General features: G+C 40.5%; 1 protein-coding gene across 3 annotated transcripts in view; it reads left to right on the top strand.

Annotated features, from left to right (window-relative positions):
• Positions 1-19,484, top strand: part of EFNA5 (ephrin A5) — a gene marked incomplete at its 3' end in the record, with an annotated part of 398,115 nt that overhangs the window by 119,503 nt on the left and 259,128 nt on the right. The window contains exon 1 of one of the 3 annotated variants that reach the window (XM_079917684.1): positions 3,366-3,517. The exons of the other annotated variants lie outside the window; for them this stretch is intronic. Coding sequence (XP_079773810.1) covers positions 3,393-3,517 — 125 coding nt within the window. The 5' untranslated portion in view covers positions 3,366-3,392. Of the gene's footprint in view, positions 1-3,365; positions 3,518-19,484 lie in introns of those variants that run through there. 3 annotated transcript variants of the gene reach the window in all.

Here is a 19,484-nt window from a genome sequence, read left to right as displayed (position 1 = left end):
GCCCGTGACATCCAGGTAATCCCATGCCGATATGGACTGTTCCTTTCCTCTCAAATCGGTATTGTTCACGACCCCAGATTCTCCATCAAACTCAATCCCGGCTGAACTACAGGTAATAGCCCCGCTGGGTGCGGACTGCAGGCCAACCACTGGAGGGCGTCTGGACGCTTCCAAACAGCTCCGAAGCGCCTGGAAATCTAGAGCTCGAGGACTGGAAAGCGCAGGAGGAAGAACGTGATCTTTGATTTTATTGGGCTAATAAGTAAAGGGAAGAACAGGCAGGTTTGGGAGCAAAAGTACGCTGTTTTCTTTCTTGGGATTAGCCCTTCTTGCTGACGCAGCAAATTCCCTAGAGAGTTAGAGAGACTAATACCACTCAGGCCCCAGCCCGCGGAACCCCACGAGGGCGAGTCTCGAGAGTGTGTAGCCCCGCAGCGCCGGGCGCCTGGCTAGCTTCCCGGGCGCTGGAGGACACCGGCGCACGTCCCGAGGCGCGAGGACCGCCTCGCTGTCAGGTGATCGCGCGACGGTGGCGGCCGAGGGCCCGAGGCACTGCAACCTGCTCTAGAAACCCGGGAACGCAAGGCCTTTTCCAATAATAAAGGAATTCCTTCCCTGACCTCCATTTCTTCCCCCACCGGGTTCGTTCAAAGCATTTATCCTTTGGGGAGTGGGCAGTGAACCAACCTCGGAGTTGAAATAGAAAAGGTGTACGGTATTTCGGGTGGGCTCCCCTGCCGCATTCATTTCCTCCCTGCCGAAGATTCGCACTGAATTGTAATCACTTTACCCTGTGATTTTCTCGATCTAAAAACAAAATGTGTTTTCAAAGCATCACTTTAAAGAAAAGTCTTGCTTCCTGCTCATGAACCTTTAAATCCCTGGTAGGAAGAGGGGAGTTGAAAGGCACATGAGAGATGCTCAGGTTTTCAGATATCCCGGCGCCGGGCAATGCGCCTAGTGAAGAACAGGACAGAGATTTCCAAAAACACGTAGTCACTGTCGTTGCCTGCCAGCCGGCTGCTGGGACTGCGTGTCACTTGAGGGGCCCCGGAGACAGATTTCGGCTCTCCGGCTACAGGGTGGGAACCGGTTCCTTTGTAACTGAAAGACCCTACCCTCAGCTAAAAAGATGTCAAATCATTCCTCAGGCCAGACGGAATTCAGCATCCAAAGGGTTACACGCGGCTGCCGGGTTCGGGCGGAGGAGAGGGCGCCTCAGCACTCCCAGTAATTCAATTAGTCAGGTTTCTGGAAGGTGGGGCCCGGGAGGGGGGTTAGGAGGCGTGGGGAAGGGAGGAGATTAGGAAAACGCCTCTTTCTCGTGGAGCAGACCAATCCGGTTGGAGTAAAGAGGAAAAAAAAACCCGATCTGTAAGCAAACAGCAGGCCTTTCCCTGACTGGCTGCTCCAGCCACCCCCCACCCCTTTCCAAGTAAACTGCGAGGAAAAAAAAAAAAAAAAAAGCAGCCCACATGACCCGGGCCTCGGCGGCAGCAGCAGCGCTGGCTAGGCTCGGGCTGGCGGCGCCTCCCCCTCTCGGTCCGGAGCTCACACCGGCGCTCGCGCCGCCCGCCGACCCCGCGCCCTGCGCTCCACGCCCACCCCACCCCCGCGCCGCCCACGTCCACGTTCACGCGCGCGGCCTCGCGCTCCGGTACGGCTGCGGCGGCTGCTGCTGCTGCTGCTGCTGCTGCTGCTGCTGGGTTGCCGCTGCTGTCGGCTTTACACGCAGGTCATTAACGAGGGGGCGTGCCCGAGGAAATTTTTCCCATAAAGCATTTTTTCTCTCTCTCTTTTTTTTCTCTTTTGCAAAACTGACTTTTACCCCTTTCCACTTCTCGCCAGTCGTTTCAATCCCTCCTGGGCTGCTCGTGCTGCTGCTGCACTCAAGTTTATTTTCCCGCCTGGTAAAGGTTTTGGGATTCTGTCGGTGGTTTTGCACCTCTTGTTGCTGCTGTGCCCAAGGAGGGAAAGAGGAGCAGCTGCGGGAGGATCGGGAAGGTTTTCTGATGTAGTCATCGGGGAGGTGCCACACGCTCTCGTGCGCTCTTTCTTTTTTTTTTTTTCTCCTTTCGCATTTCAAACTGATTGATGCCTCTCTACAAGTTGCCGGGCTTGGGGTCGGACCAGTCGGAGTCGCAGGGACACTTCTGAGAGCTCACCCAGGGCTCTTGGCACCGCGTCTGGGGGCTCATTCTTGCTCCCGGAAGGCGATCGGAGACTGACATCAGCCCATCCAGGAGTTGGAGGGATTCATTTGAAAGTGATTGTTTCCCCTCCCGCTCTCCAGCTGAACAGTTGGATTGGCATCGTCCTGCAGGTTTCGGCATCCCAGCTCCGCCTGGCTGGCTGGTTCAGACCTCTGCTCTCCATTCACTCTGGTGCACCGACTCCCGGCCAAGAAAAGCACGCGCGAGAAATCCCCGAGACTCAGGCAGCGGCCAGGGTGTCGCCTCCCGCCACCGTCGCAGTCCGACTCCGACAGGGGACCTGCCGAAAGACGCGAAAAGCCAAACTTTTCTTTGAGGTTTGAGAGGCAAGACCGCTCCTCGCCCGCTTAGCTGCCGCTTAACCAGTTCCAGGACGCCGGCGGGGCTGGGTTTCTAGCTCCAGATCTCCACCCTTCTCGGCGCACCGCCCCGAACCCGTAGCACCTACGAGACTCCTCCGAGATTTCCAGGGGTTACCGGGTTAAAGCACAGAGGAGGCGGGGGAAGGGGGGTCCTCAGACTCCCAGGACCACAGGCGGGAAGCCCCCCTATCCACACGGAGCCCTCTTCCTGCAGTTTCCTACAGGCCGCCAAAGTAACTTGGAGCGAAGCGGGGCGCAGTGCGAGGGCCCTGGGCGGCGGCGGAGCCGTGCGCACCCCGCGGCGCCGACGCTGAGCCGGGCCCGGCGGGCCGGTGTATGTCTCCCCGCGGCCGTGGCGCGCAACTCCCGGTGACTGTGCAGCGTGCGCCGCCGCCTGCCCCAACCCGCGCTGCCGCCGCCCGGCCCGGCGCGCACCTCCTTCTCCCGGGGTGACCGGCCTGCCGCCGCCGCCCGAGACACAGCTTGGCACCCCTTCCCCCGCCCTCGCCGCCGCCACCACACACACACACGCACGCTTCTCTCCATCTTGTGATTCCTTTTTTTCTCCTGAGCCCTCCAGTGGGGGTGCGAGTTTGCCTTTATTCCCCCCACTCCTCCACCTTTATTTCTGTCTCTCCTCCCCCTCCTCAGCTTGGTGTGCGCCTCTTTCTTTTCTCGCCCCTCTTCATTTTTATTTATTCATATTTATTTGGCTCCCGCTCTCTCTCGCCCCTTCTTCCTCCCTCCCTCCCTCCCTCCGGATCCCTGATCTCTCCCCGGAGTGGCGCGTCGGCGGCTCCGCCGCTGGCCAGGCGTGATGTTGCACGTGGAGATGTTGACGCTGATGTTTCTTGTGCTCTGGACGTGTGTGTTCAGCCAGGACCCTGGCTCCAAGGCCGTCGCCGACCGCTACGCCGTCTACTGGAACAGCAGCAACCCCAGGTAAGGCAATGGGGGGCGGAGAGCCGGGGCTACCCGGGCCTCGGGGCCCTGCGGAAGGAGCGGCGGCGCCGGAGATCCGCGCGCATCGGCCGACAGCGGCGCGCACTCTCAGTCTGCGTCGCTCGGGCGCGGATGGCTTTCGAGGCGCCCGCGGGAAACGCTCACTTCGTGCCTCTCATTGTTGAGGTGCGGCAGGGAGCCTGAGCGCCCCTGGGCGTCCCCGGGGCTGCCCAGACCCGATGCTTCTGCGAAGCCCGGGGAGACTCGGAAAAGGCGGGAGCCCGGGAGTGGAGACTTCGCTTCCCACCCGGGCAGGCTGGCCAGCATCCCGAGCCAGGCGCGGGGCTTGGGCACGGGGAGCCCCGGGTGCAAGCCGCCAGGAGCTCCTTCTTGGAGCGTGGCTGCGCAGGGACTGTGGAGGGAACCCGCTAAACATCCCCAAAGTGTTTTTTTGTTTGTTTGTTTTCTTTTTAAATTTTTTCCTTCCCTTTTCCCCGGTGCGCTCAGAAAGCGCACTGGCTGGGGGAAGTGTGGGGGGCTGGGAAGCGGAAGCTTTAGGTTTATATTTTCCTCCTTAACTACGAGGAAATCATCCGACCACTAAGTCAGTCTGGTCCCGGCTCTCTTGGCAGTAGAGAGGCTTCTCCCACCTCCTCCACCTCCCGGTGGGCTCAAGGTGCCAGAAAGTTTGATCTAATGCCGGGTTACGTCATGCTTGCGGAGCTAGCTGCTGGAGTTGGCCGAACCGGGAGGTGGGAGCCCTTCGTCCGAAGCCTGGCAGTGTGCAGCCTGAGGAAAACGCGCGGTTACCTGGAAACGTTTTTCGGGCGCTTCCGAAGCCAGCCGAGTACGCGGGAACCTAGAGACGGGCGCCCGGGGCCGCCCTAGCGCTCCTGCTGGACCCTGGCTTGTTCACGGACCCTGGAAGAGGGGTAGGGGTGGGGTTGTCCAGAGTGCCGGGCGGACCCCTCCCGATCCAGAGCAGGTCCAAGCCCTACTTTCTCCCCGGCAGCAGTCGGCCCCGCTGGGCCCATATTACTCTGCCTTTCTGGGACCGAGGCCAGCTTCCAGCTTCCAGCTTCCAGCTGTGGGCTGGTCTCGGTGCCCGCCGAGGAGAAGGGAAATAGCATCGATTATACCTAAAATCCCAGGTTTTTCCCTGGGCTGGCGTGGAAGTTGGGAGAAGAAACGCGGAGGCCAAGGGAAGAGTTTGGTTGCTGCGCACCCAGCGCGCTTGGGGAGAGGGGGCTGGTGGGCGCCTCTAGTTTTTCCTACCTCCCGGTGGCCCTCTCCGCCGGCCTCCCGCCTTCCTTTGTTATGCTGGCATAGGAGGGATTCCCCCGCTTGAAGTAATGTTCTCTCAGTTGAAGATGAGCAGATTTCCCTACGAGCCGTACACCGGTTGCCGAACGGGGATAGAGTCCCCCCCACCCCCACCCCGCTACCTCAGGAAAGATAGTCACACCCAGGTAGCCCAAGTCCTGATTGAATCGCTTGGGCCAAGTGGAGACATCCTTCAAAGTTTGGTTTAAAAAGTCTCCTGAAGGTGGGTGTGGGATGGGAAGCTATTTCTTCTTTGACATGCCACTTACCGCTATTAGGAAAAGAGAAAGAGAAGCCATCCTGCCAGAGGAGATGCCTTTTATTAAAGCTGACAAGACAAATAGAGCAAGCTTTCCAGTTGTGATGGCGTTAAAAGCAAGTCTCATTATGTTGGTTGGTTTTATTCCCCTTTGGGCTTTATTAGACAGCATATTCGAAACAGAGGAATTTATATTTTAAACTTTAGTGCCTTATCAAATAAAACAACAGTGAAATTGGTTAGTTGAATTTGGGACATTTTACTCTTGCTTGTCTTTTGTTTCCCACTCCAAACTTCACAGTGTAATCTTTTTCTCATGGTATTAATTTATTTGGGTACTTGGGTGTTCCAGTCATCCTGGGTTAAAACAGAAAGAATCAGCAACATCCCCACTCTTACCCCCTCCTTCTTAACCTGTCAAACTAGTCTGAGTTAGTTTGAGGACATTTTATCTTAGGTTATCTCTGTTTTATGCTTTTGATACTGTTGTTTGGTTTGAGATTAGCACACTGATTTTTGTCACAGGTCATGTTTTTTAATAGATCTGCCCTGCCTGCGGAAAACTCTTCTGCTCAGGATGCCATGGTGTGTTTGAACCTGCCCAAAGTTAACCTGTAGAATTTTAAAATACCAAGAGTATTCTCAAGTCAGTGTTTTAATTTGAAGTTTGTGGAAATACTTCTCTGATCATTATCAATTTGATAATGTTCAAAAGAAAGAATCATGCAACCCACACCCCCAAAAAAAGATTCAGCTCTAACTTTAGTATTTTTAGGGATTTGTGTTTATCTTCATATGTTATCACAGTAAAACTTACTTTAAAAAATAATATAATTTTAAAACTAGATACTGGTAGGCAGATTTATCTTAGAAATGTGGAATAAGACGGTGCTTTTCTGATGAATGAAGAAAAGTCAGCTTGGATGTATTTAAAAGGAGCCAAATGCAAAATAAGTAATTTAGAAATAAGTTTATCACAAAAGATAGTGAAAAAATATTTTAGAAAATTTGCAGGGGTCTACTAAATTTTAAACTTTTAATGTTTTACATTTTCTTTTCATCTATGCCATCATTTTGTAAAGTAAGCTAACCATGCTTTTTGGTTTGACATAAATCCTATCTTTTAAGATTTTGCTAAATTAATAATATTATCAGGAGACTTCAGTCTTGTGGAAAAAAGTAGAAAACTTTAATTGCAACTTAAAGAGACTTTAAAGATTTTTCTCTTAGAAGAAGAGTTCAGCGGACACGTTAAGCTGATAATAAATGGATATTGTGGCAAAATGAAGTAAATATATTTTAGCTTATACTAATGGACTTCATTTGAAATTATGTTTAGATAAAATTAAAATTAAGTATTACATCTTGATCACAGGATTTAAATTTCTTATTTTGTAACTTGTGTAGTCATAGGAGTTTATCAGCTGCATTGGGTTTCATTACTGACTGCTTTGATAACAGAAGCGTCCATAGATCTAAGTTCACAGAGGAAAAAAATGTAAAATGTATTTGCTGTCAGATGGTTTTGCTGTGAGAATCTGTCTTCCCAAGCATTCACTTCTGGGAAATAGATGTTTAATTTTTAAATGCTGATAACTTTTTAATTGGCAGTATTTATTGGGCAGTGGACCACATTGATTTTATGTATTGACTTGCTACAGATCTCTGAAATAGCAACTGAGACCTAACAGTCTGAATAAAAATATATGATAACATTTTTGTAAATGCACATTTCATATTTTAAACGTTTGAAAAGTTGTATGAGTTTCACCTAAATCGTGAGAGTAATAGAAAGATCCTTTTAATGTTATGCTCAATTCCGAACCGGCCTGTTACTAAGTAAGTTTGAGTAATGAAGATCCAAGTCAAGGAGATTATAACTATGGATAGAATATTTGTGTCTAATTTCTTTAATAATGGAAAAAGCTTTTAAGTAACTTTAAAAAAGACTTTCAATAATAAAACTTCCTTTACATTCTCCCTTAGTAGCTACGTTTATAAAGGTAGAGGTGACTCAATATTAAGAGTATGCCGCTTAATTTGAAACATGCTATAAACAGTTTGGTGCTTCCAAAGATAATATTCTTTCAAATGCTGTGTATGTTGAAAAGTTCTTGGATTCATTTGACCACTTGCCAAAATGATGCTGGGATAATTAAACATGTCTCCTACTGGTTGGCATTAATAGATGGAATAGTAAAATAATACAGTGGCACATACAACCAGCATACTTTAAGAGTACCGATTTTCTTCACTTAGTACTTTGCTTCTGTTAAGGTTTGAGAATCACCAATTTAAAATGTTATTCTCTTATGGGAAACGATATCCCTATAATTCATCTGGGATTTTCTAAATTTCAGCCTAACCATATGTTTTCTTTGGACTTGTAAATTAAACATTTCATGTTAGAGTAGCAGGTAATTGACACCATTTAGTTTTGCAAACATGTAATCTTGAGTTGTGAAAGTGATGTGAATTCTAGGTCAACACTCCCAAATCTTTCAGGCAGTATAGGTGATATGTATGTGACTAAGTAGAGAGTAGTAACATTTTTCCCTGATCATATAGCCCTTGCATATTTTTTCTCTTTCAAAATTCACTTGTTTCATTAAAAAAAATCTGAGCTTCCAGTGTTATATATATATATATACCAGTATACCAGTACTGTGCCTTTCCCACTGACAAATGAAATCAGTTTGGTCTAAATCTAGGAATTTGTTTTGAGGAAAGATGGAAAGTTGATCTTGGTTTTGAATGAGTTGTATCACCAACCCTGATAACTTTATTTTTGAAATTTTAAGTGTTTTAAATAATACTTCATATGTTAGAAACAAAAGTTCTTCAAGTAAAAGACATTACTTAGAATCTTTTAACTTTATTAACTCTGAACCTTAGTGTAATGTATCATTTTATTAGATGTAATGGGATAATTTTGTTATTTTGATATTTATATCAGAATTTTATAAACATCTGCTTTAAAAATAAAAATAAACATCTGCTTTAAAAACAAAGTGATGAAAATTTATATCCACTGTAGGAAACCTGAAGTGTTTTTACCCTTATCCATTTGTAGGAGACCTGAAGTGAATTTTCCCCCTCTTACCCTTTGTTTAATCTAGAAATTTGTAGAAGAAAAGTGTGCTTCTTATTTTTGGCCAGTTTTCCATAGAAGTTTGAAAGCAAAATAAGCCATTGAGATGTTATGTTCCATTGATTTTATACATTATGTTATGTATTCGTAATAAGCTATCAGAAATAGTCAACTGTCTTTTTCTTAGGTGACTGGAACATCAGTGCTGTTTGAGGCACGCTTGGCTGTTCAGTGTGAGACCAAGGTCAATATACTCTTCATGATTAAAAGAATCAGAGAGAGCCTTCAGTAGTTCATTACTCCCTGTTCGTTGATTTTAGTGGTATTAACTAAGCCATTGGCTCACTGAACGAATATCTTGTTGCCATATGTGTTCTGACTGATGATCAATAGCTCTAGAGGCTTCCACCTTTGAAGACTGAGGATCAGATTTGGAGGGAGCACTTAGTTATTTGGGGGCAAATTAGCCTTGTGAATTTCTTGCCATTTAATCTTGTAAGATGCCTCTGAAGAGGCATTTCATTGCATTCTGTCCACTGGCCTGATTTCCTGTTGGATGGGACAGATAAAGATGAGCGTCTTCTTTTCTCCCCTGTTGCTATGAACCAAGCAAGCTACCAGCTTCATGCTGGGCCAAGAAAATTAATGAATACAATTAGTCCTTCAGGAGTCCTGGCCTTTGCAAACTTAGAAGTATATGCCAAAAGAATGTACCTTTGAGGAAGAGAAAACATTGAAATAGAAAATGAACAAAACATAAGAATATGTTAAGAACAGAATTTTATGTGAGGGTAACATTTGGTTTATTGTTTAGTTTTTTTCTTTGTCCAATATATATCATTTGATTAATAGTTTTTGAAAAAAGATACCCCTCAGCCCTCTTCATTTTTTGTGTTGGTTTTGAATAACTTCCAGCAGTAATGAGAATTTAAAAAGCTATGATATTTTATTTTAGATAATGAACCACTCTATGTTAACTGATGCCATATAATCAATTTTCTTTTCAGAAACAGTATACAAACTGTTAAAACAGCAGCCCTGATTAGAATGTCTTTGTTGAAAAGGAAGCTTGTATGTCTCTAAGCACAGTGAGGAAGTTCTGGCCACTTACCCAGGATGCTCAGTCAGGACTAGTCTTCCAAACCGAGAAAAAATTGCCTCTCCTCATTTGTGACAGATAATGCCTTCATATTCAGGTATAAAACCTCAAAGAGGAGTGTAAGAAATGAGATATTAATATTCACTTTTAGTAATTTGTCTTATGATGGTGGTCTTAGACAGCTAAACATCAATAAATTATTGTCTCTTTTAAGGGCCTGATTTATATTATTAGATTTATATTTTAGTCTGCTTCTCAACCTATACCCTGAGCTGTTTTGTGGAAAAGTTTCTTGTGATTAATTTGAACTTCCAGTGTTTCTGAATGGGATATTACTCACTACCAGGAGACCTTTTTCCTCTGGATTTTGCCTGTATTCATGTTTTCAAAATTGTCTGTTACAAACAAGGCAGCATAATGACATAGAAGAACTTAGTTTAAAAGTAAAAAGTAGTAATGCAGGTTTTTCTGTATCACAACTATTATGCCTAGTTTTGAGCATAAACAAAAATTTTTTCCTTCTATTTTACTATTCTTGATAATCTATACTCCTTATTGTACTCTGAAGGGTTTATTGTGAACTACTGAAGTCTCTACACTGTTTTCTAATCTGAAATCTGTGTAGATGGAAACTCTTTATTTTTAGGCTTTTGAATATAGTATTCAAACAGTGAGCCATAGATTTCAATAAAACCATTATTTTAAAACAGTGAAAACTTCTCCTTGAGTTAGCTGGTTGCTGGGAGACGGTAGTGTACTACAGTGATGGTTAGCTCAGCTTTCATTCAGGTAGAATTCTGTCATTTTCAATAAGGAAAAATAAACCTTTGTCATCTTGAGAAACATTCTTCATGCAATTGACAGTTGACAGGTTGAAGAAAATGTTACTGTCAGGTCTTATTTTCCCCTCAAGTGAGAAATAAAAATAGTTTTGAGTGATTTTTTTTAAAAAAATCTATTAAAAACTTATTTCAAAATGGAGGAAAATGTTTTTAGTTTTTATGTGTATGTCACAGAGTTAATCTGCCATTTGCTTCAGGGAAGGTCATCAAAGTGCAGTTCCAGGAGAGGTTGTCTAACAGCTAAGTTCCTAGGGTATTACCTTTGAAAAGCCAAATACAGTTGATTTGTTTGTAACAGGATATCTATCACTGGACATTTTATGATGGAGTTCTGTAAGAGATATAAGATATAAATATTATTCCTGTTACTGCTTATCAAGTGACCTGATTTTTGGGACTGATGATCATGATTCTGATATGAAGGACAATTGGGAATTTTGGTTTTGTGACATCTCTATGTATATGCATTGGGCAATCACCTTATTAGCACACAAAGATCAAAACTTTAAAAAAAATTGCTTTGCTATTAATAATTTTCAGTAACTGCACAGAGTAATCCGTAAATTTGCATGTGGAAGTGCATGAATATATACTTGGAGATTAGAAAAAAATATACCAAAGTTCTTGTTTCTTGATTTAGAAAAGCTAGTTTTTTGGCTTTCAGTTAAATCAGCGTTTCTTTTCTTTCCCCCTAGAAGCAGCCATCTTGTTTTAAGACCGATTTTACTTCTTTCATGAAAATGGTCCGGAAATGAATATGGACGATAGAAAAGGACTAAACCACTTTGGGATCATTTTGGCAGTGCTCTACATTTAAAGCTCTATCTTAAGTTATTCGTGAGCTCCCTAGAATGCTATCTTCTTGTATTTAGTTGACAAAAAAGAGGGTATTTTAACTTAGTAATTATATATTTTAAACCTAGGCATATTATATTTTCATGATAAATATTGGGCTGTACCATGTTTACAAATGTAGTTTTCTCTTGAAGCTTATAATTTATTGTTAATTTCTCAGTGATATATTAGTAGCCCCTATTATCACCACCACCCCCAAACCCTGACTTCATTTTTCTTACTGTACTAAGCAGTCCTTTTTGTTTGTTGGTTGATTTTTTTTTTTTTTCCAAATTGCACAGCGTTAGCAGGAATCTTTCTCTAGTAAGTGGTAGTGATAAAAATAGAGTTACCTCCAAAAATGAAGCATTTGGGGTGCTTTAAGAAGCGTTATATGAAGCCAGAGCCTTTTTGGTCCCTGGAATATAGGCTCTCACAATCTCATTACTAAACCATTCTTGTGGGTTCTTATAGAAAATTATTTTGGAAGTAAATTCATATTTGTTTTTTAAAAATTATGAGAGTATACTAATTGAGACTGTTATATTTTCCACCATGTTTTGTATTTCTGGATACATTTGGAGGAACATGTGGTCTAGTAAACTTTACCAAAAATTTATACTACACTTCTTGCCACTGCGTCTGTTTGACGATGTCTGGGAACATTATTCCCATGTACTGAAGTAAAAACAGAACGTCTTAAGACTAATTTCAAAGTAACCTGACTCAGTCAGTCTGATTAAACTGGGCACAAATTGAATACTACTTATGTCACAGATTGCTTCAGTTCATTAGAAGTAGGATTTTTGATGGTTGCAAGTACAATGTAAAGGAGATAAATAAAATACATGTTTTAAGATTGGATATACATCTCATGGGCTTCTCATTAAAGTCCAAGTATGAGTGGACAGTTTTGGTACCAAAACGCTTTCCTCTGCTATCCATCATCTGTTTTTCTTTGACTGATGGAGAAGACTAAAATAACCAAGGGTTCAAAATGACCTTTTTGTTTTAAATGAACTAACAAATACTTTTGTTTTTTCTTCCCGTTTCTAAGGTGTCAGAATAGCCATTCTAGTTTTATTAGTGATTTATGTATGTGGAAACTATAATTCACAATTAGCTCTTGCCTCTTACTATGAAAATACATATTATAAAAGTAAATGAAAGTATTTTCTCCTATTAAAAATGCAGTTTTGTGGTTTGATGCAGTCGTGGCTTATTTTGGTTGGATAATTGTAGTGCTAATTGTTATCTAGATTTTGATGGTGGTGGGCATGATACTTGATGTTTTCTGGTACTTAGGTGCCGGCGGGATATACGGCTTTGTCACGTTTGCCTAACTTTAATAATATATAGGGGACTTAACCTTTTGGTTAAGTTATTTTTAATGGTATTTAATTGTATGGAGTCAAATGGGATTAGGGAGAAAAGGAAAAATAATTCTAAATATGGGGAAATTATCTCTTGTGTTTAACAATTAGGTTAAACAAAGTGGGAGCAAATGAGCCTAGTTCCCGTCTATTGTTTCAGGGCAAGAAAATACAGACAGATGTCGGAATGTGGAAGCTGTGACCTCTGACCCACACAGCATGGCCACTGCTGTGGCACACAAGTGTCCTGAGCCACCATCGTAGCAGCACTTTTTGAAGTGACTGACACTTGAGATGGAGAACCCGAAACTGATTCTGTAGCTATTTGTAGCTCTCCGAAATCTCATTCTTTTTAGCTTCAATTTTAAGTTCCTCACCTTACGTTTTATGAAAAACGTTTCTTTGTTTGGCTCAGAGAGTGCTTTTGTGACTTCTAGAAGGGGTCTGTATCCCTGTAGTCGCTATCAATCTTTTCCTCCCAATAGATTTATTCATCGGGTTGGGATAATGGAGGAAACTCAGATGTATGGCTCTGCTGCACCAAGTATTTATCTGCTTTATTTAGCTAATATGTACTTTTTAAAAGACAAGTGAAAGCAGTGGTTTTGTTGAAGGTCCTTTCTTTTAGTCTCTGCTCTGCAATCTCGCCAATAACCCCAGGGTTCAGACAGACCATTAATGTTTTAGATACTGTGGCATTCAGTATTTTCTTCATATATTTGTTTACTATTACTGCTGCAATAAACTTTTATGCTTATTTCTGTAGTTTTCTGGCAGGGACTCCATTTATTAAAATTTAGTGACCCAGCACTAAGAAGGGTACAGTTCAAATGGTGGTGCTCCTGACAGGGTTTTGTGTCAAACAAGAGAAAATAATAGGGAAATGAAAGCTGCCAAAATGTGTCTCCCAATTACTAATTAATCAGGCGATGAAGGACCTCAGTGACAGATCTGGTGTCTGCCATGACAGCAACTTGGGAGATGCCTTATTTTAAATACTGTATAAAACAAATTGAAGTAAGCCTCAGGGACTATAGCACCCAGATATTTGATATCACAAGTGTTAATTTTTTTAAGTCTGTATAAAGCAAGGCAAAACCCAAAATTGAAACTGAATCTTTGTATTCTTCACTGATAGTATCAAAACATAAAGCTATTCTTTATGTATTTTGCTTATTAATAAGCAATGCCTTTATTCTTATTAATATTTTAGTACAGATATAATAGTATTCTTGGTTTTAGTGTTGATGTAGCATTGTATACCTACTTTATCCTCGATAGAGACTTGGGAAAAAATTAAAATTTTTTTCTATCATATGCCTGTCATCAATATTTTAAGTATTACTATACTTGAAGAACAAAATTCTCCCCTCCCCTGGAAATATATGTTTTTGCTGTCCCAGAGGTTCCAGTCTTTTCTGGCAATGTTCCCACTATGGTTGCAGGACCCATAATTAAATGCCTGTTTATTATTATTAGTTTATTTTTTCCATAGCTGTTACCACCTAAAAAGAAAAGGGTCTTGTATGGAACTATAGCTGTCAGGGGAACAATGAAAACTAATTACACACTCTGCTATCACTATTGTCGACTATACTCTTGGGAAAACAACAACATGACAGTGTGTGTGTGTGTGTGTGTGTATGGTGGGGTGTGTATATGTATACAGGATATTCCATATGATTATATACGTATGGGGTCAGACACATCTGATGGCTTAACTTAAAACTCTGGGTTCCCTGAAGCAAAAAAAAAAAAATTGTATAAAGGACAATTGAATTCAGTTAATTAAATAGAAAAAAAGCAGTTCTTTATTGGGGAGAGTATTCCTGATTTAGTATCCGTCCTTTAAAATATGGCCTAAGAGAGTCAGCAATAATCATGACTCTGAATATCTCATTATTTTGAGTATCATTTTGGAATGGTCCTGTTACCGGTACATCTATGCTATTAATGTATTTGATTATTTACTATATAATTATCTCTTTCACAAATTATTTCTTTCCTTCGCTTTAGAGTTCTGAGTTAGTATCTGGTTATTTGAGGACTGATTACTCAGTTTGTTTATTATGTATATTTCCCTGTCACTGTATTTCTCTTTGTTGGCTTTGGCCATTTCACTGTTCAGTAGGTGGATTTGAGAAAGAAAAGAAAACTAAAAAAATGATGTTTCTGAAACTTATAGCAGCTTTCGTATGAGATTTGGTAAGAAAAGACTTGGAGGCTATTGAATAACTAGAGGTTTGGAATCAGTTTTGGATTTTAATCATCCATGCCATTCTTGTTCTCTGGTACCACACAGAATCAGGACTTGGCCCTATATAATGGTTTCCATTACTAATTCGATTTCTTGGGTGAATTCTCCTTACTGTATTTAAAACCAGAGCCAAATGGGCGAATTCAGAAATTATATGTTGATTTAAACTTAGTTTTCCAAAGTTTTCACATTAAAGCAACATTATAGATAAGTATCTAACGGAAGTAATATATTCCTATATTGAATATCTAAAGGTTACAATTGATAAAATATTGAGTGATACCTGCAGACACTGAGAGGCACACAGTGGATTCGGAGATGCATAAGACAGCATCTGTACCCTTAAAGAACTTGCAGTTTTGTGTACGTTTAAGAACTGTATACACGTAATCACAGTGCAAAGTAGAAGATACTCTAAGAAGTGTTCACATATGGGTTTATTCAGCTAATATTTATCGAGTGTCCACTGTGGGCCAGGTATTGTTCTTAGTACTGGAGATATTGCAGGAAACAATATATAAACAACATCGCTGCCATCATGAAGCAGTCAATTTGCGATTTCTAGATCACTGCTTTTCACACTCTAATGTGCACACAAGTCCTCTGAGGATTTTGTTGAAATACAGATTTTAATTCAGTAGAGCTGGGGCGGGGTCTGACATTCTGCATTTCTAGCGAGCTCCCAGGTGGTATTGATGCTGCTGGCCCATGAACCACAGTTGGAGCAGCTGGGTTCTAGATAAATCAGTGGGGAGAGAGATTACTTCTGGTTTCTTATCAAGGGCTCTTGGTTGTACTTGCCCTGAACTTTCTGTATAGTTCTACAGTTTCTCAAGTGGCTTAGTATTTGCATGAGTGCAAGTTATTTGTCTTAAGACCAGGTAGTCTTCATTTCTTGCGACTTTACCCCAAATCTCAGACAAATAAAATAGATCTTTACATTGAGGTTTATGTGTCATTAAAATACAACACTATCAAAAGTAACAGGCCAGGGATTTTGATGTAAGTCTTGCTCTTTATAGACAAATCTACTGGAGTGAAAATATTGCCTTGGTCCAAAAAGTTTAAGGAGGATCCTGTCATAAATGTCTCAATATATTTGCAAACCCTCCCCAGAGATATTTTCTATGGCAATGCCAGAATTACACCTCAGAAACAGATTTTTAACACTTTCCAATTGAAATCCATATGGTCAAATGAACCTGAAATGTTCATCTTACATTCGGCACAGAAGATGACTAACAATTTTTCTGCTTCCACTGGCAGGGTTTCTTGTGGGTGACTTTAGGAGCCTACACTTCCTTGGAGACTTGGGAGGAAAACAGCTGTCTGCTCTAAAATTCCATGATCCTAGTGTCCTTAGTAATCTTTGTTTCTATAGAGTCTCGGTAATATAAAGTCTATAAATACGCTTCTGTTTTTTTCACAGCATATATATCATTTGCTTTTGCAAAACAATTGTGTGATGCTTGTATTCACAAGTAAAGGGTGGAACTAGTTAAATTCAGATTACTCTGCCTGCTTACTTGTTGTTCCTCACTCTTTGTGTATAAATACAATATTCCCACTCTTCTTAAGTGAACTTGAAAGTCTTTGAAAGCATAAGTAGACTTACTTAACCGATATACCTCTATGGAACAATTATTAAAAGGAAGATGAAACTGTTTGCCTGTAGACCAGCTATATTTGTATGAAAATAAACAAAAAGAAGGGAAGGATGGTTAGCACTCTTAATTAAAATATCCTTTTGTTTTTAATAACGATTTTACCAATACTTTTCTATAGTTAATTATCAAACAGAAGCAAATCTTTTCATTTTCAGATCCTTGGCAAAATGGATTTAATTAAAATATTGTGTAACTTTTATAAGAACTATGAATATTATTAAGAATAGTAAATCGACACGTCTGTTTTGCTTGTTCTTTGTAGGTTTATATTTATTCTCATGATGGTGTAAATAAGCATCTGAGACAGTGACTTTGAGGTGACACCCACTTAGAGTTTCTAGTTTTATGATTCTCATAGATAAAGAAATTCGAGAATCTTCTGTGACTATGTGTGAACTTCAGTGATTCCTAAAAATGAAGTGTGCTTAGAAGATTATTAAATTTAGAAATAGGATATCTTTATTGATTAAAATGAAGTCATTTGCATATCTCCAAGGAATGGCTTTGTTCAAAATGGAGTTAATATACCTAAGATTTGTGGTCATTGCCATGTTTAGATAAAGCAGAAGATACTCAATAGTTCTAATTATTGTTTTACCCCTCCATTTTTTAAAAGGGAAAATAAATACATTGAACACTTTTTATTTAACTCAAGGCTATTAACAGTGATTTGTCCTCAGATTAATAGGTTGTAACCAAGTTCTTGATACACTGATATTTCTACATTTAAGATTGTTTTGACTGCATAAAATAAAGGCATTGAATTTATGTACTTTTTTTTTTGTTTTGAGTTTTTATAATAGCAGCTGTTTTGGATAAAACTTCGAACGGGTTTGGGTGTCGTCTAGGCAAGGCTCAGAGAGTAAGATATTAAAAATCCTATGTCAGATTTGATTTTTAAATTGTCTTTGTTAACATTTTTTTGTTACATTTCAGATCTAGTTAAATTTCAGCTCTAATTGAGTCTAACTATGCCATTACATTTGTAATGATTAATTTTGAACCTCAGTTTCTTCACCCTAACAGATAAATGGGTATAATCAAAATGTCTCCTTCAGATCTGTGAAAATTTGAAGGAAAGTATATCTGTAGCAGGATTTTTAAAAAGGTTATAAAAATTAGAGTAGAGATTGAGGGGGTCACCTCACTTTGCACTGATGCATCTTACTGTATAATTCTATATATTCTTGTAAGTTGCATAGAAATACAGTCTTACAGATAAAATTTTATTTTCAAAACATCATGGAAGAGTTGACTTTTTAAAAAAGATCAAGTTGTCTTATTTTGTAATATATGTTGTCCCTGATAGATATGATTTATGCATTTATATAGGATTTTCTTTTAAAGGAATTCACATTTCAGGCTTTATCTAGTGATTTCTACATGAGTAATAATGTGTGAAGAGTGACACTTGAGAGGCAAGTCAGCTAGGACCTTCTTCCAGAAAGGAAATTTGGATCTCCTCGTGAAGTTGTTGCCCTCTCAGGTTGTCTCCAATATATTGTTTCCTCTTTGACTTCTAAAACCCTAGTATTCTGCTTTGGACTTCACAGGTATAATGAGATTATCTCCATCTCAAAAGAGAAATTAATGAATACCGACACCCTTTTGGAGAATGCTTGTATATCCAATGAGGAGCTTGTTGAAACAAATCAATTCCTGTCTGGGGCTGTTCCTTACAGGCAGCCCAGCTGTCCCTGGGATCCTTGGATTCTTCTGAATCCTACTGCCAGAAAAACAGGGTTTAGCCTCTTGACGCCTCTGTGCTTAAAAAACTCCTGTTATCGACTGCTTTTAAACTTAGTACATATTAATTATGCACACATTGATGTTAGGAGCATAAATAGATCGTAACAGCGTCTAGCTAAGAAAAGAGACAGAATTTGTCAAGGAACACATATTTTAATGCACTGAAACCTAAGTTTCCTTTAACACATTACTGTCAAAGGGCCACTTTCCTGTAGAATTGTCTGGTGGTTACTCAAAGCAGGTTTTACTTCATATGTGTATAGCTAATCAGGAGAATAGCAAGTGTGCCTGTTACTTGTTTAAAAATTGCAATCGTGTACTTACGTAATTATTTTATAACATTTTACTCCTGAAGATATAAACCTCACTTAAGGCAAAAAAAATGTAATTCATAAAGGAAATTGTCAATGATCCTTATGTGCTGTACCCAGAAATTTAGTGACAACTGAGGGCAGCACTTGGCCAGTAGCAATAAAATATTGAAGTTAGTATTAGCAATACCAAAATTATTTGAAAGAGAACTGGTAACTCTCTATAACTGATTTCCCTTAAAAGTTCAGTGTTTTAATATTTGGAATTGCTATGCTCACCAGACTATCAGACTGACCTTTTTTACACTTGTATCATCTCATACAAAAGAAGGCTTCTTTTGTCCTGCTAAATTGGAAGTTAAGATTTGTCAAGGGAATGAGCTTGCTATGAGTTTATTTCAAGCTTTAAACTTTGTAATTTTATGTTACTTGGATTCAGTATGATGAATGGTTAATGGTTACAATCCCTCCTGTGTTCCAGGCTTCCTTTCTTGGCAAAAGGGTAGTCAAGAAGTTTAAATTTTGATGACATACTTATTGACACTCTGTATTATTAAAAAAATAATTCTTTATAACTCTTATATATCAGTTTAAAAATATTAGCCAGAGGCTTCATTTCAGCTAGGCTGACTTTGTATTTTCTTTCCGTGAGCGCATGTTGATTGATCAAATTAAGTGTATAGCAATCCAGTAATTCCTTAAGATGTGGCAGTAATTGGATTGAGTTGCATTTTAATTATTTAGCTTTTATTAATATGGTAAATATTTTAGTAAAGATTAGAGCTGAACATATTTCAGTGCATTTGATGAATTTAAACAAACATGATAGAACAAGCCTATCCTAATATACCTAACCTTTTACCTCATATATTTTGAGGAAGGGTGGTTTGAATTCTCTCCATTCTTTTTGTGAAATGCCAAATTATGTCAATGTATTTTGCTTGTTTAAAATATAGACAATGGTGAACTGCCCTTTAATACTAGGTCATCATAAACTAGAATTTTTAAGTTTAGACAGTTGCAAAACCTCTTTAATTTCTCTCGTATTAAAATTTTTGGATCATCTGACTGTCCTTATGGAAATATTGTAAAATGCGAATGGAATGTATAGTTAGGTCTTTAAGCAGAAACAATGAAGTCTCCTTATTTGAATGGAATAATG

Source organism: Stenella coeruleoalba, assembly GCF_951394435.1.
Source record: "Stenella coeruleoalba genome assembly, chromosome: 3".
Lineage (NCBI taxonomy): Eukaryota > Metazoa > Chordata > Mammalia > Artiodactyla > Delphinidae > Stenella > Stenella coeruleoalba.
Note: the sequence above shows the minus strand (reverse complement) of the source record. Positions and strands in the feature narration are given on the sequence as shown.